The sequence below is a fragment of the Cherax quadricarinatus genome, chromosome 1 (genome assembly GCF_038502225.1).
Source record: "Cherax quadricarinatus isolate ZL_2023a chromosome 1, ASM3850222v1, whole genome shotgun sequence".
Taxonomy (NCBI): Eukaryota; Metazoa; Arthropoda; class Malacostraca; order Decapoda; family Parastacidae; genus Cherax; species Cherax quadricarinatus.
This window is the reverse complement of record NC_091292.1, coordinates 4,480,699-4,499,880: the sequence shown is the minus strand read 5'-3', so window position 1 is coordinate 4,499,880 and position 19,182 is coordinate 4,480,699. Positions and strand designations below refer to the sequence as shown.

Here is a 19,182-nt window from a genome sequence, read left to right as displayed (position 1 = left end):
TATTATTATTATGTTATTATTATTATTATTATTATTATTAGTTATTATTATTATTATTATTATTGTTATTATTATTATTATTATTATTATTATCAAATAAAGTGCTAAATCGACAAGGGTGGAACTTTGTATTAAAAAGATCCTCTGCTACCAGTATCTTTATTCCCACTTGTCGACTTTTGCTATTGTCTATCTACTCTTCGAGGAAGGGTGGGTCCTATAGCTGTCCTGTATGTAAAAATGTCACATTAGTTGCAATTGTGTCCTTTTACTTTACATATTGTCGGTAATTCTACCAACATTATTACAAGCTGTCCTGAAGCTGGGTTGGTCGCTCACTCACTGATGTTCGTGGTTCGATCCCCGGCATGGGTAGAAACATTGGGGTTTGTTTCCTTAAGACACCTGCTGTACCTGTTACCTAGCAGTAAATAAGTACCTGGGTGATAGCCGACTGGTGTGGGTTGCATTCTGGGGAACAAAATTAACCTAATTTGCCCAAAATGTACTGCATAACCAGGGGCTTTCTATATAGTATGTCACTGATTATTATTATTATTATTATTATTATTATTATTATTATTATTATTTAAAAGAATCACTAAACCTTATGTCACTGATGTCAGTTATGGTCTGACCAATAAGTTGTACTTGTAGAAATAAAAATTATTTTATTATACTATCCCAAGAAACCAGTTATAACTCATCTGTTAATAAAACAATATGCTCTTCGTGTCATTTTATTTAGAGGTTCCGTCCGCCAGGGACTTAATTATCATTTAATAAAGTCCCTGGTGGTCGAAACTTCCTTAATAAATTGCCATGAACTGCATATTTTGTCTTATTAATATACGGTCATTATGATAGTATATTTACTCACGGGAATGATGGTGTTCTCCAACAATTTTGTTCCTTGTCACAAAAACTAAATCTTTCACGTCATATATTTATTACAGTAAATTTTGTTCTGATCAGCGATCCCACTTTTTCGATTCCCTAGGTAATATCAAAATAATTCCTGGATAAAACACTGACAAAACATTCAGCTGGTGCGGCCACATTGCGAAATTGATTGACACTAGTGCAGTAGTTCCCAACGTTTTAGTAGGAAAGGGCCATTTTGAAAAGCCAAATTTAAAGAAGGGCCGCATCCATTTCCCAGAAGGACCGTAGGTTGGGGGCCTCCTGCTGTAGTGTACGAGTGATCATAGTGCTAAGCCTCTTTTTACTTGAGCTGTGTTCGAGAGAAGATCTTATCATTTGACCTGTGTATGGAAAGAGACCTTCCTCCCCCCCCCAGACGTTGAAATAAAAACGCAGTCCAGTGAGGTTGCCCAAGACGTCAAGCAGAACAATGGAAGTGTGGTCACCACCTTTCACTTGCTAGCATATTTGTTCACTCACTCTCTCATAGTTCACTCACTCTCTCATACTATAATTTAAGACCATGAAATAGTAAAACAAAATACATCTGATCTCAGGCTGAGCCGAGGGGGTGTTGACCCCCGAAACTCTCTCCAGGTAAACTCCAGGTAATTAAGATTTGTTACTGCTTTCAAATGCCAACAAAGGCAAGATGACTACCTGGAGTTTACCTGGAGAGAGTTCCAAATTCTCTTTTCAGATTATTAAATAAAGCAAGTATGTTTTCGATCATCAACCGTGTAGTAACCAGTTTAACCTAACTATACCGAAAAATATAAATACCATGGATGGAATAATACACATATAACCCACATTTAGGGGCAGGAAAACATGACGTTCCGGTCCGACTTAGACCACTGACAAGTCACACTAGCAGCACACTGCTGATGTATGTTAAATAAATTACAAAAAAAAAAAAAAACTTAGCAGCGAGTACCACCAAACCTCCTGTCAAGATCTGTACCTAAATAAAACCTTCACAATAATATGAGGCCGCCAGACACACTACACGCCACTGTCTTCCCTTGGAGGGCGTTCCTAGAGGTCAGGACAATCAGATGTGCCTGTCTCCAGAATAAACTTCCCTTCAGGGGCCATGCAGAAGTACCACAATTTCTTGTGGCTATTCTTATTTTGGGAAAACTATCAAAAAATATTCATTTTGGGGCATAAAAAACATCGATTAGTATTGAGACTTGGCCAAGCAGAGTGAACATAAATTACTACATTCATAGGGGAGCTAAACCTGTAGGGGTCATATAGCGCCTGGGGATGTGAAAGGGATTCAGGTTCGATCCAAGGAAGGGGAGGACAAGTCCAAGTCCTTGGACCAAGAGCCCCTCACCGGCATCAGACAACCTACCTGGCTTGGGAAGGTGGAGAATGTCAAGAATTGAATATAAACAATGTTAAGCAAGATAAGATTCGTCAGGAAACAAAAGTGTTTCCTGACGCGGGTCTTAGTTATATGATGACCTACTAATGGAACCTTCCACTGGTTTACCGGTCCACCCCTGAAAATATTAAGGTTATAATTATACACATTTGTTAATATTTATATGTAAACAAGGGCACCTCAGTGCCATATATACGGCCACGGTCCAGTGTCTTACAATGGAAATAAATCACTGTCGTGACTTTTTTGGGCAATCCTAGGTAATCTACACATGTGGTGCTATGTATGATAATTTATGTAATTGTATTTGTGTACCACACCTGAATAAACTTACGTTAAGTTTCTTACACTAGTATAACAAAAAATATATATATCCGTGGCAAAACCAACCTAGTATTATACATTTTTGGAATAAATTATCGTCGCACACTAAAGGACAGGAAATAAGTCACATTGTTTGACTGCTGGGTTATTCGAGGTTAAATCCTCATAACATCTTTTATATGTAACCATAATAAATGTGGTTTAAGACCATTATGAAAATAAAATATGTACCCAAAGCCTAAATAAAACTTACTATTGAGTCCCTGGTTCATCATCCTTCATAATCTGCACCAGCTGGATCATAGAGGAAGATGTCAAATTTAAGGACACAAGTGCAAATAATGTGACATTTTATTGTGGCAACGTTTCGCTCTCCAGGAACTTGGAGAGTTTACCTGGAGTTTACCTGGAGAGAGTTCCGGGGGTCAACGCCCCCGCGAAACGTTGCCACAATAAAATGTCACATTAGTTGCACTTGTGTCCTTACATACTGTCGGTAATTCTACCAACATTAATACATAGAGGAAGATGTCTTCACGTCCTGCGGGAGTCTGCACACTGCCAGGTCGAAGACCATTATCTGTCCTTGAGAACAGCACATATTACACTGAAGGAAAACTAAGCAGCTGTTGGTAAAGATCAAGCAGGTGAGAAGAGCTTGACGGTGGCGAAGTGCAGAAGCCAAGTTTCAAGACGAAGACTTCTTATTTCTGTTTTAAAAAGGGGTATATACACAGAAAATTTGTCTGGACTGCCTCCAAGTGAGTCGCCTACCCTGGCAAGCTCTGTTGACACCGAGCTCTGAGGTCGGTACCTCAGCCTCACAAGTGGCTTATAGGACAGATTTTCATAAATGACTGATGTTGCAAGAAATCTCGCCTGCATGCACGTTTAAAGGACTAACTTACTTGGTGATGTAGAAGCTATTCTGGTCTTCAACCTCCCTAAGCTTAGCCCCTTGGACTTCCCCTCAGAAACCACGTGCAACCAGGAGCCTTAATTCCTGCAATATTCAGTTGATATTAGTGACCTTCCTGCACCTCAGAAATTCCTATTTCCAAGGGGGGGGGTGTATCCCCTAGTATAGCTATGCAGGAACAGACACTAGCTTCTAAGTTGACAAGAGACAAAGTACGTACTGGTCATGAACTGCCAGCTGCACAAAGGCCTACAGTTCAACTCACTCGCAACTTTCCCCAGACACTGGCCAGAATCCTAAGAAAAAGTGGAGGTCTTGTCTTACAGTATGGGCCTGACGGAGGAGGTCATCTACGGTACATCGAGGTGCCTCCGCCAGATTTCCCCAGGTCTCATATGTGAAGACACGTGGGGGCGCTGCCTGCTGATCACGGCACGTGTTGTTCAGTTGGTGTCTGGTCTTAGAAGGAAGATCTGGCGTCTTCGAGACCCGCGCCTCGTCGTTCAAACTTGGGCTGCCAGTTCTCCCTAGCTAACTTAACCTAGTGTTTGCCTACATTTGGCCTATTACTACCTATGTTAAGGTCTTAGGTCTACATTATTATTATCTACAGTTGCCTCAATAATCCTAATATTAGTGTACTAACAGTATAAACTACCTACTTCTTCCCTGAAGGGTAAATCTATCAATTAAGAAGTACCTTCCATCCACCTTCTCCAACCCGGGTGAGTGTGTTTGTGTTTTGGGTGGGTGTAAGGGCCCTTGAACGGTGTGTTTTTCCCCGTTGGGACTTCTCGGACCGAATAAGTTCCAACATACACTGAGAGGTGTATATATCAGTGTATATACACCGATAGGTATATATATCACTATATACACCGATAGGTGTATATGTCACTATACACCGAATTTAGTTTAATTATTAGTTTAGTGTTTAAAGTATTCCTGACTAGTGTATATACATTGAGAAACAGTCCTTACCCGTATATATATATATTCGAGACACTGACATTCAATGGTATCATATAAGAATACCAATATAGATGATAAAGACATAAGCAGCAGTTGGAAGCTATTTATTGGATGTGATAAGACATACAGTGAAGGCGTAATCTTGGATTAAATAAAGCTTCCAGTTGCTGCTTGTCTCTTCAGCTACAATCTTGGAGCAAGTTATGCTGATAATATAAAGTAAACGCTAAACCCAAAGGGTCACACAGCGCTGCAACAAGAGTGTGCTCAGTGACCATTACCTCACCCTAGTCAAGGAGGATGTTGGGATGCTAGTGAAGGACTCTTAATTGAGAAATTGGAGCTACCCTCCCTTTCCTTGCCTTAAACTTAACCCCCTATTCTCCAGGAGCTGTATGATCCATGGAAGTTAGATCTTTCCCATGAATGTAACATGTAATGGAAATAAGTTGCTTTGACTTTTTGGGGTTATCCTAGGTAATTTACACATGTTATCTTTCTATGTAAGACAATTATATCGCCTAAAACTTGTATAAATGTGTTTATGTGTTATTGTACCTAAATATCCTAAATACATAGATCACGAGGTCTTTAGCTGTTTACAAAGGAATTAATTGTTTGTTGTACTACCGATCTGTATAACAATGTATTCTAATTTTTGTTAATGCTTCTGTTTAGGATATTTGTATAAAGAAGAAAAAGGCACAATACACAAATAACTCGCACACAAGAGTGCGGCTTGTAATGGTCTAAGTCGGACCGAAACGTCGTCATAAGCTATGTGCAGGTTATTTGTGTACTGATATTTGGATGTTAAGGTGAGATTAAATTGGGAAAGTTGAATAAACGTGAATGAAAGTAAAATCCGCGAAAGATTCGGAAGACAAACGACCACAACTATTTACAACTTACATAATAGAGCAAATATGATTTAGATTTTATCCAAATTTATCAATATAACGTTGAAAACCTTTAGCAAACAAGTCAGCATAATACTTTTTCGTTAATTTTAAGATTTTTTAAAAAATAATTTAAATTTCTTTTTCTTTTTTTAATCATATTAAAATATTTTCCTCGCACTATCTTTAATATATAACCAGTTGTTAATATTGTATAGGTTGTCAATTTGTTACTTATTGATTGTGGTCCTGGAAGGTGAAATAAGTTAGTCTTTAATGTTGAACGTTGTCCATTTATATATTTTGCTGATAATCCCAAAATAAGGCACTTAGCAGACAAGGTAAGTCAGTCTAAAATAACGCTTTGATAATAAATTAGCCACCATTTATTTACACATTACGTTGTTGGTTTGGATATCTTAAAACCATTGTTGTATGACTCATTAATTTTAGTGCTTAGATGTGAATATAATAATTAAGACTATTCGTTTTGATCCAAGGAATTGTACCTGTCTTTCCCATTCCGAGGTGCTCTATATCCTCTCCCCCTCAAGCACTGAGGGGCTTACGATCCACCCCTTTCTCATGTAGTTTAGCATGTTTAATAATAATAATAATAATAAATTTTCCCTGCCATAATAATGTAGGGCTCCTATTTAGCACTTCTCAAGAAATACTAGCTAATAGAAATTAAGACTTCTGCTTATCTGTGATGCTGATGATTATGCTTTAAATAATGAGATATTACAAACACCCCCAATGGAAATAAGTAACTGCAGCCGACTAGGTAATTTAAACATATGTTACTATGCAAGACAAGCCACTGGGGATGGAAATCATCAGCTCACGATCTTTCACATATCTCTGTGCATCATCAGGAGCTTTGTAGTGTTGCAAAACTCCCTCATGGCTTGTCTTTTGTTAAGATCACCCGTCTGCGATTGTATTACAGTATGTTACTATATACAATTGTAATCACTTAAATTGATGTAATTGTACTTGTACCTTAATACATTTACTTAAATGATACATACTAGCACACCAGTGTAGCCAAGTACAGTAAATTGCTTTTATTTTTTTTTTTTGCCCATTACATTCTGAAACAGTGTACAGTTGTTTCTAAGGCTCAACAAATAAAGTATAAACTTTAAAATCACACGAAAGTTGTGGCAACATTAAAGTTTATGGCACCATTTAAATTTTTCAATTTCAAGGTAAAATTTCACCACATAGCCACACATGGCTCATAACTCAGTGGTAACTCATTTAGCTTGTAACCAAACAGCTAGGATTTTATCCTAGAGTGGGTTTAGATGTGAGGATGTATTTCCTTGCACCGTATCACTTGATTAAAAAACACTACATTGGCAAAAACATTGTCAATAAATGGTCACATTATACTGCATCCGTCTTTTTACCACCATCTGTTGCCTCTATTCACTTAGCAGTTATTAGGTACCCGAGCAATAGTCTACTGTTTTATTTTGTATCTATCTTGGGAAAAGGGGTAAGTATTATACAGTAGTTAGGGCTGGGTTCTAAAATGAGCTAAGGTAGGATAAAACCTCTTAGCCTTTAAATTCAGCGATGTAAAAAAATTAACATAAGCTCTAAAGGTTTATATATTGTTATACTACCTTCTTGTCATATGAGTGAAAAAGAAGCTTGTTCAATGTTTTGCACCCTGCTGAGATTGCTGGTCTTTTGTATGTTACAGAAACATGCAACATGAGAGAGAGAAATCTTAGAAACTTCTGTACACCTACCTTTACTCTTGGTTATTTCTTGACAGTTTTAATTTGTGTAATGCAGTATTTTTCTTTCCAGTTTAGGAGGTCTGGTGTTACCTCCTAAATTGGAAACAATCTAGGAGGTCACACAAGCCCCAGAATAAGTAACAGATATGTTATGTTGTCTTGATGAAATGCACAAGAAAACAGCAAGATTTGTTATGATTTTTTTAATTTGGTATGTTATATACCTATATTTAAGATTAGTGAAAAGTAGTAGTCCATTATGTTAAGTACTTTCATAATTTCCTCACATTATCAATGAGAAATTATAAGAGCACTGGGAGTAATACTGCTTTTCCCTGTGGATGTATTGTATATTAAGACATCACCTGGTTCTTGTGATCTTATTGCATATGTTTAGGATTAGTTATGAGTGCAGTTTATATGCTTGTAGAAATATTGTGGTAAGAGTATAGTACTTATTATGTAGGTGTACCATACAGTACATTACTATATTTATAATACAATATTTTTAATATGAACCCCTCAGGAAGGTTCCTTGATGCTGGTGAGGGGCTCTTGATCTAGGGAATTGGATCTGTGCTCTGGTTCCCTGAATTGAGCCTGAATACCTTCCATCCCCCCAGACATGCACTGTATAATCTTATGGGTTTAGTGCTCCCCCATGATTATTATTATAATAATTTTAATATATTTTTTTTTTTTATTATCACACTGGCCGATTCCCACCAAGGCAGGGTGGCCCGAAAAAGAAAAACTTTCACCATCATTCACTCCATCACTGTCTTGCCAGAAGGGTGCTTTACACCACAGTTTTTAGACTGCAACATTAACACCCCTCCTTCAGAGTGCAGGCACTGTACTTCCCATCTCCAGGACTCAAGTCCAGCCTGCCGGTTTCCCTGAACCCCTTCATAAATGTTACTTTGCTCACACTCCAACAGCAAGTCAAGTATTAAAAACCATTTGTCTCCATTCACTCCTATCAAACACGCTCACGCATGCCTGCTGGAAGTCCAAGCCCCTCGCACACAAAACCTCCTTTACCCCCTCCCTCCAACCTTTCCTAGGCCGACCCCTACCCCGCCTTCCTTCCACTACAGACTGATACACTTGAAGTTATTCTGTTTCGCTCCATTCTCTCCACATGTCCGAACCACCTCAACAACCCTTCCTCAGCCCTCTGGACAACAGTTTTGGTAATCCCGCACCTCCTTCTAACTTCCAAACTATGAATTCTCTGCATTATATTCACACCACACATTGCTCTCAGACATGACATCTCCACTGCCTCTAACCAGGAGGCAGTTTGTTACAGGTTAATTTACATGGCAGTTGGGTAGCAGAAAGTATACAGATTAGGTTAGGTTACATAAGCCTGTAAAATGCATATTTAGCTTCAAATTGAAGAAAAAGCAGATGTAATGCATCTGGAAATGCTGTTCAATATCTACTTGCATTTGGGCGCCAGAGGCTGTTGCGCAAATTACCATAGCCTAAAATATATGTACTGTATTACATACATTATTGTACTATGTGAGATTAGTTTAAACACAAATAAATACAAAACAAATTAATAAATTCTACATATACAGTATAAAAAATAAGTTTATTTATACAGGTTATCTAATATAATTTAAATATAATGTAGAAGTAAGGTAGACAAGGAATTCTCACTTTTACAAATTTTTATTAATTTTGATGTTATACGTATCTATTCTATTTGTAAAATTGAAAACAGGAATTTAGTATATAAAGAAAATATAAACTTTACATACAGTACTGTATAAAGGCAAATAAGAGTATACTGTAAATACTTAAAACAAGGTGAGCTAATTTTCTAGTTAAAAATAAAGTCCTTAGGAATTATAACATTAATAGTTAACTGTGGTTTAGATTATTTTAGCAAGGATATTGCTGATAGATGAGCTGGAAGCCTTGTCCTGTGAACCAGCCATCACTGGTGAACTGAACAATGAAGGGACCACGTGTTTTATCTGAAAGAAAAAAATTCATTAATACAATAAATCCTATTTGATTTAATGGACTAACGGGGAAGGGGTGAAGTGGGTGGCTAATAACAGTGATTTTGGTTGAGATGAAATTGTTTTGCAGTGATCATAACAGTAATACGCAATTTCTGTAACCGAAGGACTTTGTTCATTGTTTCCAAATCAAATGACCCAGTAGATTTTGTCCTGCATTTCCGAAGTCTTTTAAATCAAGGTTAAGAAGTGCTTACTGTTAGCATAGAGTATAAAGCTACTGTTATTAAGAGCCTATCTCAAGTAGTAATTCTGAAGATTGTACAAGCAATTCAAGAAAGAATATGTATACAGTGTAAATCACACAATTATGTCCTTGTTTGTGACTATTACTGACTATTGGTTATAGCAAAACCCAGTACCTCAGGCTTGCAACAGAAGTTATAATATCACTGACAATTTTATGATCCAAGATGGTGATTATATCAGAACTCAGGACTACAGGTACTATTTTTTAAATATTTTCTTATACAGCACCCAAACTCAATGGGTGGAAGCATTGACACTTAAAGAAACTTTAAAAAATAAAAAAAATTAACTGCTCATTCATATTAGTATAGTTGACACTTGTGTATACTATAATAGAAAAATTATGTAGATCTGAAAAATGGACACTAATACAGAGTATTCTTGTTTTACCATAAGATCACTGTACTGTTCTTTGGCATGTGAAATACTGTACTATCAATTCAGATTGGGGAATTAGCTAGAATAAAGCATTAGATAAAGAAAAGTTAACATGATATTGTATTTTTGGCTTATTACAGTACAGCCTCTCCTCACTTAGTGACGAATTCGTTTACTGGCGTGGTCTTATGAGCAGAACTCTGTCATTAAGTGAGGAGAGGCTGTACTGTAATCAAGACTGTTTAATAATAAGTAACAATGCCTGCACCTGTAATAGGGCCATTATTAGTGGGTTGTGGGTTGGAGCCATCATTGAGACGTTCTCCACACAGTCTGGTGCCAGCCATGATGAGGTAATCATCAGGGCACTGGATGAGACCAAGTCCTGCTTCACCACTGGGGATTACAGAGGTTGCCACACCACCTGCATGGTGCAAGAAGAGAAGAAAATATCAGTGTTTGTAGATGACAAGGAGTACATAGTTGAATGTACAGGTGCACTACAGGGGGAAGTGGGTAATTTGAGGGAAGATAACACTTTTTAGTTTTTATTAATAGGCATCTGTATTAATGACAGCAGCATTTTAACACACAGAAAGTAAACATGTACAAACCAAAATACATATGAATAGAGGGGCTCTTGCAGCAGGCCTGTTGGCTCATGTAAGACATTTCCTGCTCAGACTCACCCATTCAATTCATATATCTGACCTATGATGTAGGTATGGTATGATAGGTCTCAATAGGCCAGAAAACCGTAATGGCAATCAGTAAAGCTATAAAAGTGGGGTCAAGAGTCAAGACTTGAACCATAAACCTGCTAAATATTAATTCCATACATACTTATTATTCTTCACTCCACATCTTTAAAATACTGCACTCTAATAAAGACATTAATGCATTACACTGCATTTTTGTCTTTATACATCATGTTGGTATTTTATACCATTTTTCTCCAATGCACTGTAATGCCGATGGTGATCTAAAACACTTTTTGGAAAACCATAATACAACATGGGCATCTCACTCGAAACAAATAACTATTTGATGGTCAATGAGTTCAGCTGAACCTCAACAGAAACTCAATGCGAATTAAATTATCAAAAATGTGGAATAGCTTACCAGAAGACTTAAAAAAGCTAATAAAAGCTTCATGTGCTTAATTAGTCCAATTATATTTATACCCTGTATCTTCCTAAAACAAATATTTTTTGCACAGTACTTTAAAACTATCATTCAATTCTTTTTAACTTGTTAATGACAATTTTACTGAATGATGTTGTAATCTGAAACTAATCTTATACTGCGCTGTATTTTCAAAAAGTACCATTCACCCTTTTCAGACTTGTCAGTAATTTTTATTGCATCGAATAGTCTTGTAATTCGTATTTTTGTTACGTCCTTTTTAATTTCTTGTCAGTATCTTATACTAAACTCACAAGCATAAAGAACTCTACGTCTATGTAGACTTTTTAGATTTAAATACAATTAGTCCTAGTCTAACTTAACCTGAATTGTGCCTACTGTGGGCCTCTCAAATTATTTTATTGATGTACAGTATAATGTTTTGAAAAAATGCAAGAAAATTGCTAAGTACACTATATATGTATGAACAAAAAAAAAAAAAAAAGCATGGAAGACAGAGTTACAGATGCTGTACTTACTAGAATCAATGTGAAAGTTAACAATTTCAAAGACTCTGTTTTTGGTATAATTTCCTGAAGGAATTGTTTGGTAGACAACAGAACAGAATCCAGCTTCCTTCCTGATGCACATAGCATAATTTAGATTGTTCTGAAAAATAAATGCTTTAATAAGCTATTAGCAAATATTCGTAAAAGCAGCATTTGTAAGGATTTACCAGTCTTGTAATACAGTGGAACCTCGGTACTCGAACGTAATTCATTCCAGAAGGCTGTTGAGTGCTAATCTCTTTGAGTCTTGAACAAATTCTTTCCAACCAATTTTCTTTTTGGTTGGCTGTTATCACTAATATTCATTGGTCCCATGGTGACTTATTTATGCAAATATAAAAAACACCAAAAATGCAAAGAAACACAAAATAGTTTACAGTGAAGTTCTGGCAGGTCGTGTTTGTTTGGCCGAGTGCTGTGCTTTGTTCAAGTAGGGAGCTGTTCGAGTACCAAGGTCCCACTGTATGGTCACAGAAAGGCAAACAATGGTTTCATTATCTCTATTATTATCATTATATTATCATTATAGGGGAGCACTAAATTCATAGGGATTATACTCATTACCTCTATAAATTAGCCCACCACCTCTTCTGCATCACTGCTCCACACTCTTGCTTTTTATTATATTATTCATTGTTTCCATAGAATATAATACAATATATGTAGTGAGTGTTTATTGCATTCCTCCTTTTGATTCTTTAAAAGTTTCTTCTATATTTTTCAGTGGTTCAGCTTACAATGCATTGTACAGCTCCATCCTTTTAATTTAGTACAGTATAGTACTCTATTTCACTTTGATTAGAAAACTATCTTCATTTGTAGTATGTTGTTATACTCTCTTTGAGGAGCTTTACACGAAACAATATTTATGTATTTGCAGAAGCTATAGTAATAGTTTTTCATGGAAAAACAATTTTTTTTTCATAAATTTATTCTGTATAGTTGTTAGGTTAGTTTAAAAATTTACAGCTACTGTATGCATGGAAAAGTCTACTTAGCCTGTTGGTTTTAAATAGTCAGGAACTTAAAACGAGCAAATAATATCTTAAAAAGTTGTTGGAAACAATGAGAAATAAGCATCAGATAATACTGTATTAGTTTTTCTATGTGGGTGTTAGATAATACACACTAGGTACTTAGAATCTCTGTCAGCAACATAGTTGAAAGAGGTCAAGGTGCCCTGTGCTCCAGTGAAGTATTGTAAGCAGTTGGCTGGTGGACGATATGGGCTGCTACACTCAATCTGTAGTATCAGATAAAATAAAAAATATTTTCATTAATGTACCATAAATAGTGCTTGGATCACTATCTATTTAATTAAATCATTTCCCACCTAGGCAGGGTGATCCCAAAAACAATAGTCACCATAACTCATCCTTAGTTACCTTTCCGAAAGGGCGTCGATGTCATGGTCCAGTGTTGACCCACCAAACCAAAATCTCCCCACCCCCATTGTCAGAGTGCAGGCATCATGTTTCCCAACTTCAAAACTCAAATCTGACTAACCAGTTTTTCCCAGAGTCTCTGTATAGGTATTACCTAGCTTCCATTCCACTAGCTTGTCAAATCCTACAGACAAGTCATCTCTACTCCAATAGGTAACCTGAAAGGCCAAGCCCTGCCTCTCCTCATTATTTTCATACTTTTCTCCAGCTTTTTTTCATGTGCTCCCTACACCTTGCATCCATTCCAATTTTATGCACATTATTTTAGCTACAGTGGAACCTCAGTTTTCGTACGCCCTAGTTTTCATAGAATTTGGTATTCGATGGCTTTTTCTATTGAAATTTTGTACCAGTTTTTATACATCACCTCGGTTTTTGTAGAGTTGACAATGGTCTGTACTGAACGCATCCGCCTGCCCACCCGTGTCACTCAGCCACTCAAGTGCCAAGTGACTCAGTCTGCCTTTGTTTATTGTTGAGTGAGCATCACCCCAAGCGGGAGATAGTGTTTTGGAGTCGATAATTTGTGAAATGGCACGGCAGTTGATGGGCTGAGGCTGACCCTGACGACCCTACGCCTGTTGTGGAATCTATTATGTCTTTGGGGGAAGTCCATGGGGTTGGATGTGAGTGGCCAGGATGTGGAAGAGTTGGTGGACGACCACAGGGAAGAGCTAACCACTGAAGAGCTGCAACACCTTCAACTGGAACAGCAACAGATTGCAGCTGAGGAAATTGCTTCAGAGGAGGAGGAAGAGGCGAGAATGTGCCTTCTTCAGTGATTAAGGACATGTGTGCAAAGTGAAGTGAGTTGCAAAGTTTTGTGGAGAAATATCACCCTAACAAAGCTGTTGCAAGCCGTGTCTGCAACATTTTAGGCATATCTTAAAGAGATGCCAGAAACAGACCTCTCTGGACAGATTTTTTTGTGTGACAGGGGTCCTAGTGCCAGTAAAAGACAAAGAAGGGAAGTAACCCCAGACAGAGCCTTGATACCTGAAGTCCTTATGGAAGGAAATTCCCCTTCCAAACAATAACCTCTCCTCCCTCTCCCCTCCTTGGTGTCCTCCATATGCCAACAAGAGTCTTCCTTAGGGGTAAAAGTGATGTTAAATGTTCATTTATCCATTTCATTAGTCATTTATATTTATTTCTCATTGTTTTCTGTATGTAAAACTATAGTTATTCTCTATAAAATGTATTTTTTGTTAATATTTTTGGGTGTCTGGAATGGATTAATTGGATTTACATTATTTCTTATGGGAAATATTGCTTCAGTTTTTGTACAATTCGGTTTTCATCAGATTTTCTGGAACGAATTAATCACGAAAACCGAGGTTCCACTGTATCTTATTTTGTTCATACTCCATACATAAACAAGCCACTTTCGTTGTCTGAATTATAACTTTTATACTACCACACCAATTTCTATTTTTTTTTTCATTCATTTTCTCTGCATAATATGTATACATGTTAATCTTAGACAAGACATTGCTATTGCTTCCTCCTTAGTGCAAAATTCAAAGACAATACTTCATATTCATATAAGAGTGCTGGTACTACTGCATACAGTACATTTCTGCATTCTGATAGTTCTAGTTTTGAATCCGTTAATAAATTTTTGTTTCCATAAATACTTCTGGAACTGTTACTCCCTTTTGTATTTTATGATACTCTATATAACTACGTTTGTATGGATATTTACCTGAGACACTTTGATTTCCCATTGTCTGTCCAGTCCTTTCCCTACAGTTGTAATACTGAGCTCCACAGGGCCATCAACAGTGTCCACGTCGACATACACTGCCAAAACATTGTATACATACAAATTTTTGTTTTAATATGACATTATTTACTGTATAGTGAAACCTTAATTTAATGAACTAATAAGGAAAGGGTGTCTGGTAATTCCAATTGTTTGTTAAATCCAAATATGTAATGTGATTGATTTTACTATGATTGCAACAATAATGGAGTAATACTGAACTTTGTCCAGTAACCATGAAATTAATTTACCCATCAGTTTGTAAAAATAATTGACAGTTCTGGATACAACAGACTTTATTGTTCTGATTTTGTTCATTAAATCTTAAATCTGTTAAATCAAGGTCTTACAGTGTGATCTATGTACTGTATAATATTCTGACCTCTATTTGTAAATAGGTAGTTTCAATCAAGAAGGGTAACTGTTAGCAGTAAATGCACTTGCTACATCGTAGCTTCTTTTTTTTCTGCTTTGCCCAGAAGACTATTTCTATTACTATACATATTAACTTCGACATTGAACACCGCATGTACTGTACTTACAATGTTGACCAGAATTTTCACCACAAAGCTTAGGTGTAAAGGCATTAATGTTTTGCCCGGAGACAACCAGATGGTCACTTGTGCAGCTGCCATTAACTGGAGACATCAGCTGTTGGGTTACACATAATAAATAGGATGAATTGTTGGGCCAGTGATGATACAGTACATAATAGCAGCGACTGTTACCTTACAGACAATAGGTTACATCAGTTTATAAATTTCAAACACTGGCTTATATTATCTGTTTACTAAAAATAAGACATTTAGACTGATGAAATAGATTTTAATGTTCTGAGATAGTTTTCTGGGTTGTGAGTGAGGTACAACTACAATGAAAGGAATAAGACATATTTGCTTATCATTGTATCAGGAATATTAATTGTGCAGAGATAACACTTCTTAGTAACTGACTTTACCTTAGTACTTTACCTTAAACTTGATAAGATCTAGTCTTATGAAGCAAATGGAGGAAGTAATCTTTTTGATGCGAAGATTACACATTCCACCAGTGGTGACAACACTAGAGGTGCCCGACTGTGGAGACACCCAATATGTCTTGTTCCTGGTCACCTCAAAACCACATTCAGAATAATATGCTGGAAATATACCAAAATATCAGGGTTTGCTCTATGAGTAGAAGATCTTAAATTTCTTCTGTACAGTAATACAAAACTATTCTTGATGCAGATGCATCCTGAGTGAATGTTAGAAATTCAAATTGGATTTAAATTCAAATTTAAATAATTATAATGATAAAAATCTGTTACAGAACATATAGGTTTAGTGCCTAGTTTTGGTAATAATAATAATAATAATTAAGGTAGTAGGTTGGTAGACAGCAACCACCCAGGGAAGTACTACCGTCCTGCCAGATGACTGTGAAACAGAAACCTGTAACTGTTTTGCATGATGGTAGGATTGCTGGTGTCTTTTTCTGTCTCATAAACACACACCACACACACACACCACACACACACACCACACACACACACCACACACACACACCACACACACACACCACACACACACACCACACACACCACACACACCACACACACCACACACACACACACAACACACACAACACACACAACACACACACCACACACACACACACCACACACACCACACACACACACCACACACGCACACCACACATGCACACCACACATGCACACCACACACACACACCACACACACACACCACACACACACACCACACACACACACCACACACACACACACACCACACACACACACCACACACACACACCACACACACACACCACACACACCACACACACACACACACACCACATACACACACACACACCACACACCCACACCACACACCCACACCACACACACACACCACACACACACCACACACGCACCACACACACACACACACACACACACACCACACACACACCACACACACACACCACACACACACACCACACACACACACCACACACACACACCACACACACACACACACACACACACACACCACACACACACACCACACACACACACCACACACACACACACCACACACACACCACACACACACCACACACACACCACACACACACCACACACACACCACACACACACCACACACACACCACACACACCACACACACACCACACACACACACACACACACACACCACACACACACCACACACACACCACACACACACCACACACACACACACACACTCACACACCACACACACACACCACACACACACCACACACACACCACACACACACCACACACACACCACACACACACACACACACACTCTCTCTCTCTCTCTCTCATATATATATATATATATATATATATATATATATATATATATATATATATATATGTGCCTAGGACATGTGCCTAGGACAAAATGGTAACTAACATCTAGGTTTTTTCTCCTTTTTCTAAATAGCTCTTATTTTTCTTTATTTCTTCTACTGTCCATGGGGAAGTGGAAAAGAATCTTTCCTCCGTAAGCCATGCGTGTCGTATGAGGCGACTAAAATGCCGGGAGCAATGGGCTAGTAACCCCTTCTCCTGTAGACATTTACTAAAAAAGAGAAGAAGAAAAACTTTATAAAACTGGGATGCTTGAATGTGCGTGGATGTAGTGCGGATGAAAAGAAACAGATGACTGCTGATGTTATGAATGAAAAGAAGTTGGATGTCCTGGCCCTAAACAAAACAAAGCTGAAGGGGGTAGGGGAGTTTTGGTGGGGGGAAATAAATGGGATTAAATCTGGAGTATCTGAGAGAGTTAGAGCAAAGGAAGGGGTAGCAGTAATGTTGAAGGATCAGTTATGGAAGGAGAAAAGAGAATATGAATATGTAAATTCAAGGATTAAAGTAAAGGTTGGATGCGAAAAGTGGGTCATAATAAGCGTGTATGCACCTGGAGAAGAGAGGAATGTAGAGGAGAGAGAGAGATTTTGGGAGATGTTAAGTGAATGTATAGGAGCCTTTGAACCAAGTGAGAGAGTAATTGTGGTAGGGGACCTGAATGCTAAAGTAGGAGAAACTTTTAGAGAGGGTGTGGTAGGTAAGTTTGGGGTGCCAGGTGTAAATGATAATGGGAGCCCTTTGATTGAACTTTGTATAGAAAGGGGTTTAGTTATAGGTAATACATATTTTAAGAAAAAGAGGATAAATAAGTATACAAGATATGATGTAGGGCGAAATGACAGTAGTTTGTTGGATTATGTATTGGTAGATAAAAGACTGTTGAGTAGACTTCAGGATGTACATGTTTCTAGAGGGGCCACAGATATATCAGATCACTTTCTAGTTGTAGCTACACTGAGAGTAAAAGGTAGATGGGATACAAGGAGAATAGAAGCATCAGGGAAGAGAGAGGTGAAGGTTTATAAACTAAAAGAGGAGGCAGTTAGGGTAAGATATAAACAGCTGTTGGAGGATAGATGGGCTAATGAGAGCATAGGCAATGGGGTTGAAGAGGTGTGGGGTAGGTTTAAAAATGTAGTGTTAGAGTGTTCAGCAGAAGTTTGTGGTTGCAGAAAAGTGGGTGCAGGAGGGAAGAGGAGCGATTGGTGGAATGATGATGTAAAGAGAGTAGTAAGGGAGAAAAAGTTAGCATATGAGAAGTTTTTACAAAGTAGAAGTGATGCAAGGAGGGAAGAGTATATGGAGAAAAAGAGAGAGGTTAAGAGAGTGGTGAAGCAATGTAAAAAGAGAGCAAGTGAGAGAGTGGGTAAGATGTTATCAACAAATTTTGTTGAAAATAAGAAAAAGTTTTGGAGTGAGATTAACAAGTTAAGGAAGCCTAGAGAACAAATGGATTTGTCAGTTAAAAATAGGAGAGGAGAGTTATTAAATGGAGAGTTAGAGGTATTGGGAAGATGGAGGGAATATTTTGAGGAATTGTTAAATGTTGATGAAGTTAGGGAAGCTGTGATTTCGTGTATAGAGCAAGGAGGAATAACATCTTGTAGGAGTGAGGAAGAGCCAGTTGTGAGTGTGGGGGAAGTTCATGAGGCAGTAGGTAAAATGAAAGGGGGTAAGGCAGCCGGGATTGATGGGATAAAGATAGAAATGTTAAAAGCAGGTGGGGATATAGTTTTGGAGTGGTTGGTGCAATTATTTAATAAATGTATGGAAGAGGGTAAGGTACCTAGGGATTGGCAGAGAGCATGCATAGTTCCTTTGTATAAAGGCAAAGGGGACAAAAGAGAGTGCAAAAATTATAGGGGGATAAGTCTGTTGAGTATACCTGGTAAAGTGTATGGTAGAGTTATTATTGAAAGAATTAAGAGTAAGATGGAAAATAGGATAGATGAACAAGGAGGCTTTAGGAAAGGTAGGGGGTGTGTGGACCA

General features: G+C 37.6%; 2 protein-coding genes across 4 annotated transcripts in view; one reads left to right on the top strand and one right to left on the bottom strand.

Annotated features, from left to right (window-relative positions):
• The first annotated feature begins 5,650 nt into the window (after window positions 1-5,650).
• The window catches only part of BORCS5 (BLOC-1 related complex subunit 5), a 77,343-nt gene continuing 63,811 nt past the window's right edge, over window positions 5,651-19,182 (top strand). The window contains exon 1 of one of the 2 annotated variants that reach the window (XM_053773421.2): window positions 5,651-5,775. The gene's annotated coding sequence lies outside the window, so the exon portion shown is untranslated. The remainder of the gene's footprint in view (window positions 5,776-19,182) is intronic. The other variant, XM_070087113.1, reaches the window with a different exon arrangement.
• LOC128686459 (uncharacterized) overlaps window positions 8,632-19,182 on the bottom strand; it is a 43,424-nt gene continuing 32,873 nt past the window's right edge. The window contains exons 3-9 of one of the 2 annotated variants that reach the window (XM_053773408.2): window positions 15,736-15,902; window positions 15,307-15,415; window positions 14,705-14,802; window positions 12,684-12,797; window positions 11,525-11,654; window positions 10,129-10,284; window positions 8,632-9,185 (exon numbers count right to left, since the gene is read on the bottom strand). In XM_053773408.2, coding sequence (XP_053629383.1) covers window positions 9,091-9,185; window positions 10,129-10,284; window positions 11,525-11,654; window positions 12,684-12,797; window positions 14,705-14,802; window positions 15,307-15,415; window positions 15,736-15,902 — 869 coding nt within the window. In that variant the 3' untranslated portion in view covers window positions 8,632-9,090. The remainder of the gene's footprint in view (window positions 9,186-10,128; window positions 10,285-11,524; window positions 11,655-12,683; window positions 12,798-14,704; window positions 14,803-15,306; window positions 15,416-15,735; window positions 15,903-19,182) is intronic. The other variant, XM_053773398.2, reaches the window with a different exon arrangement.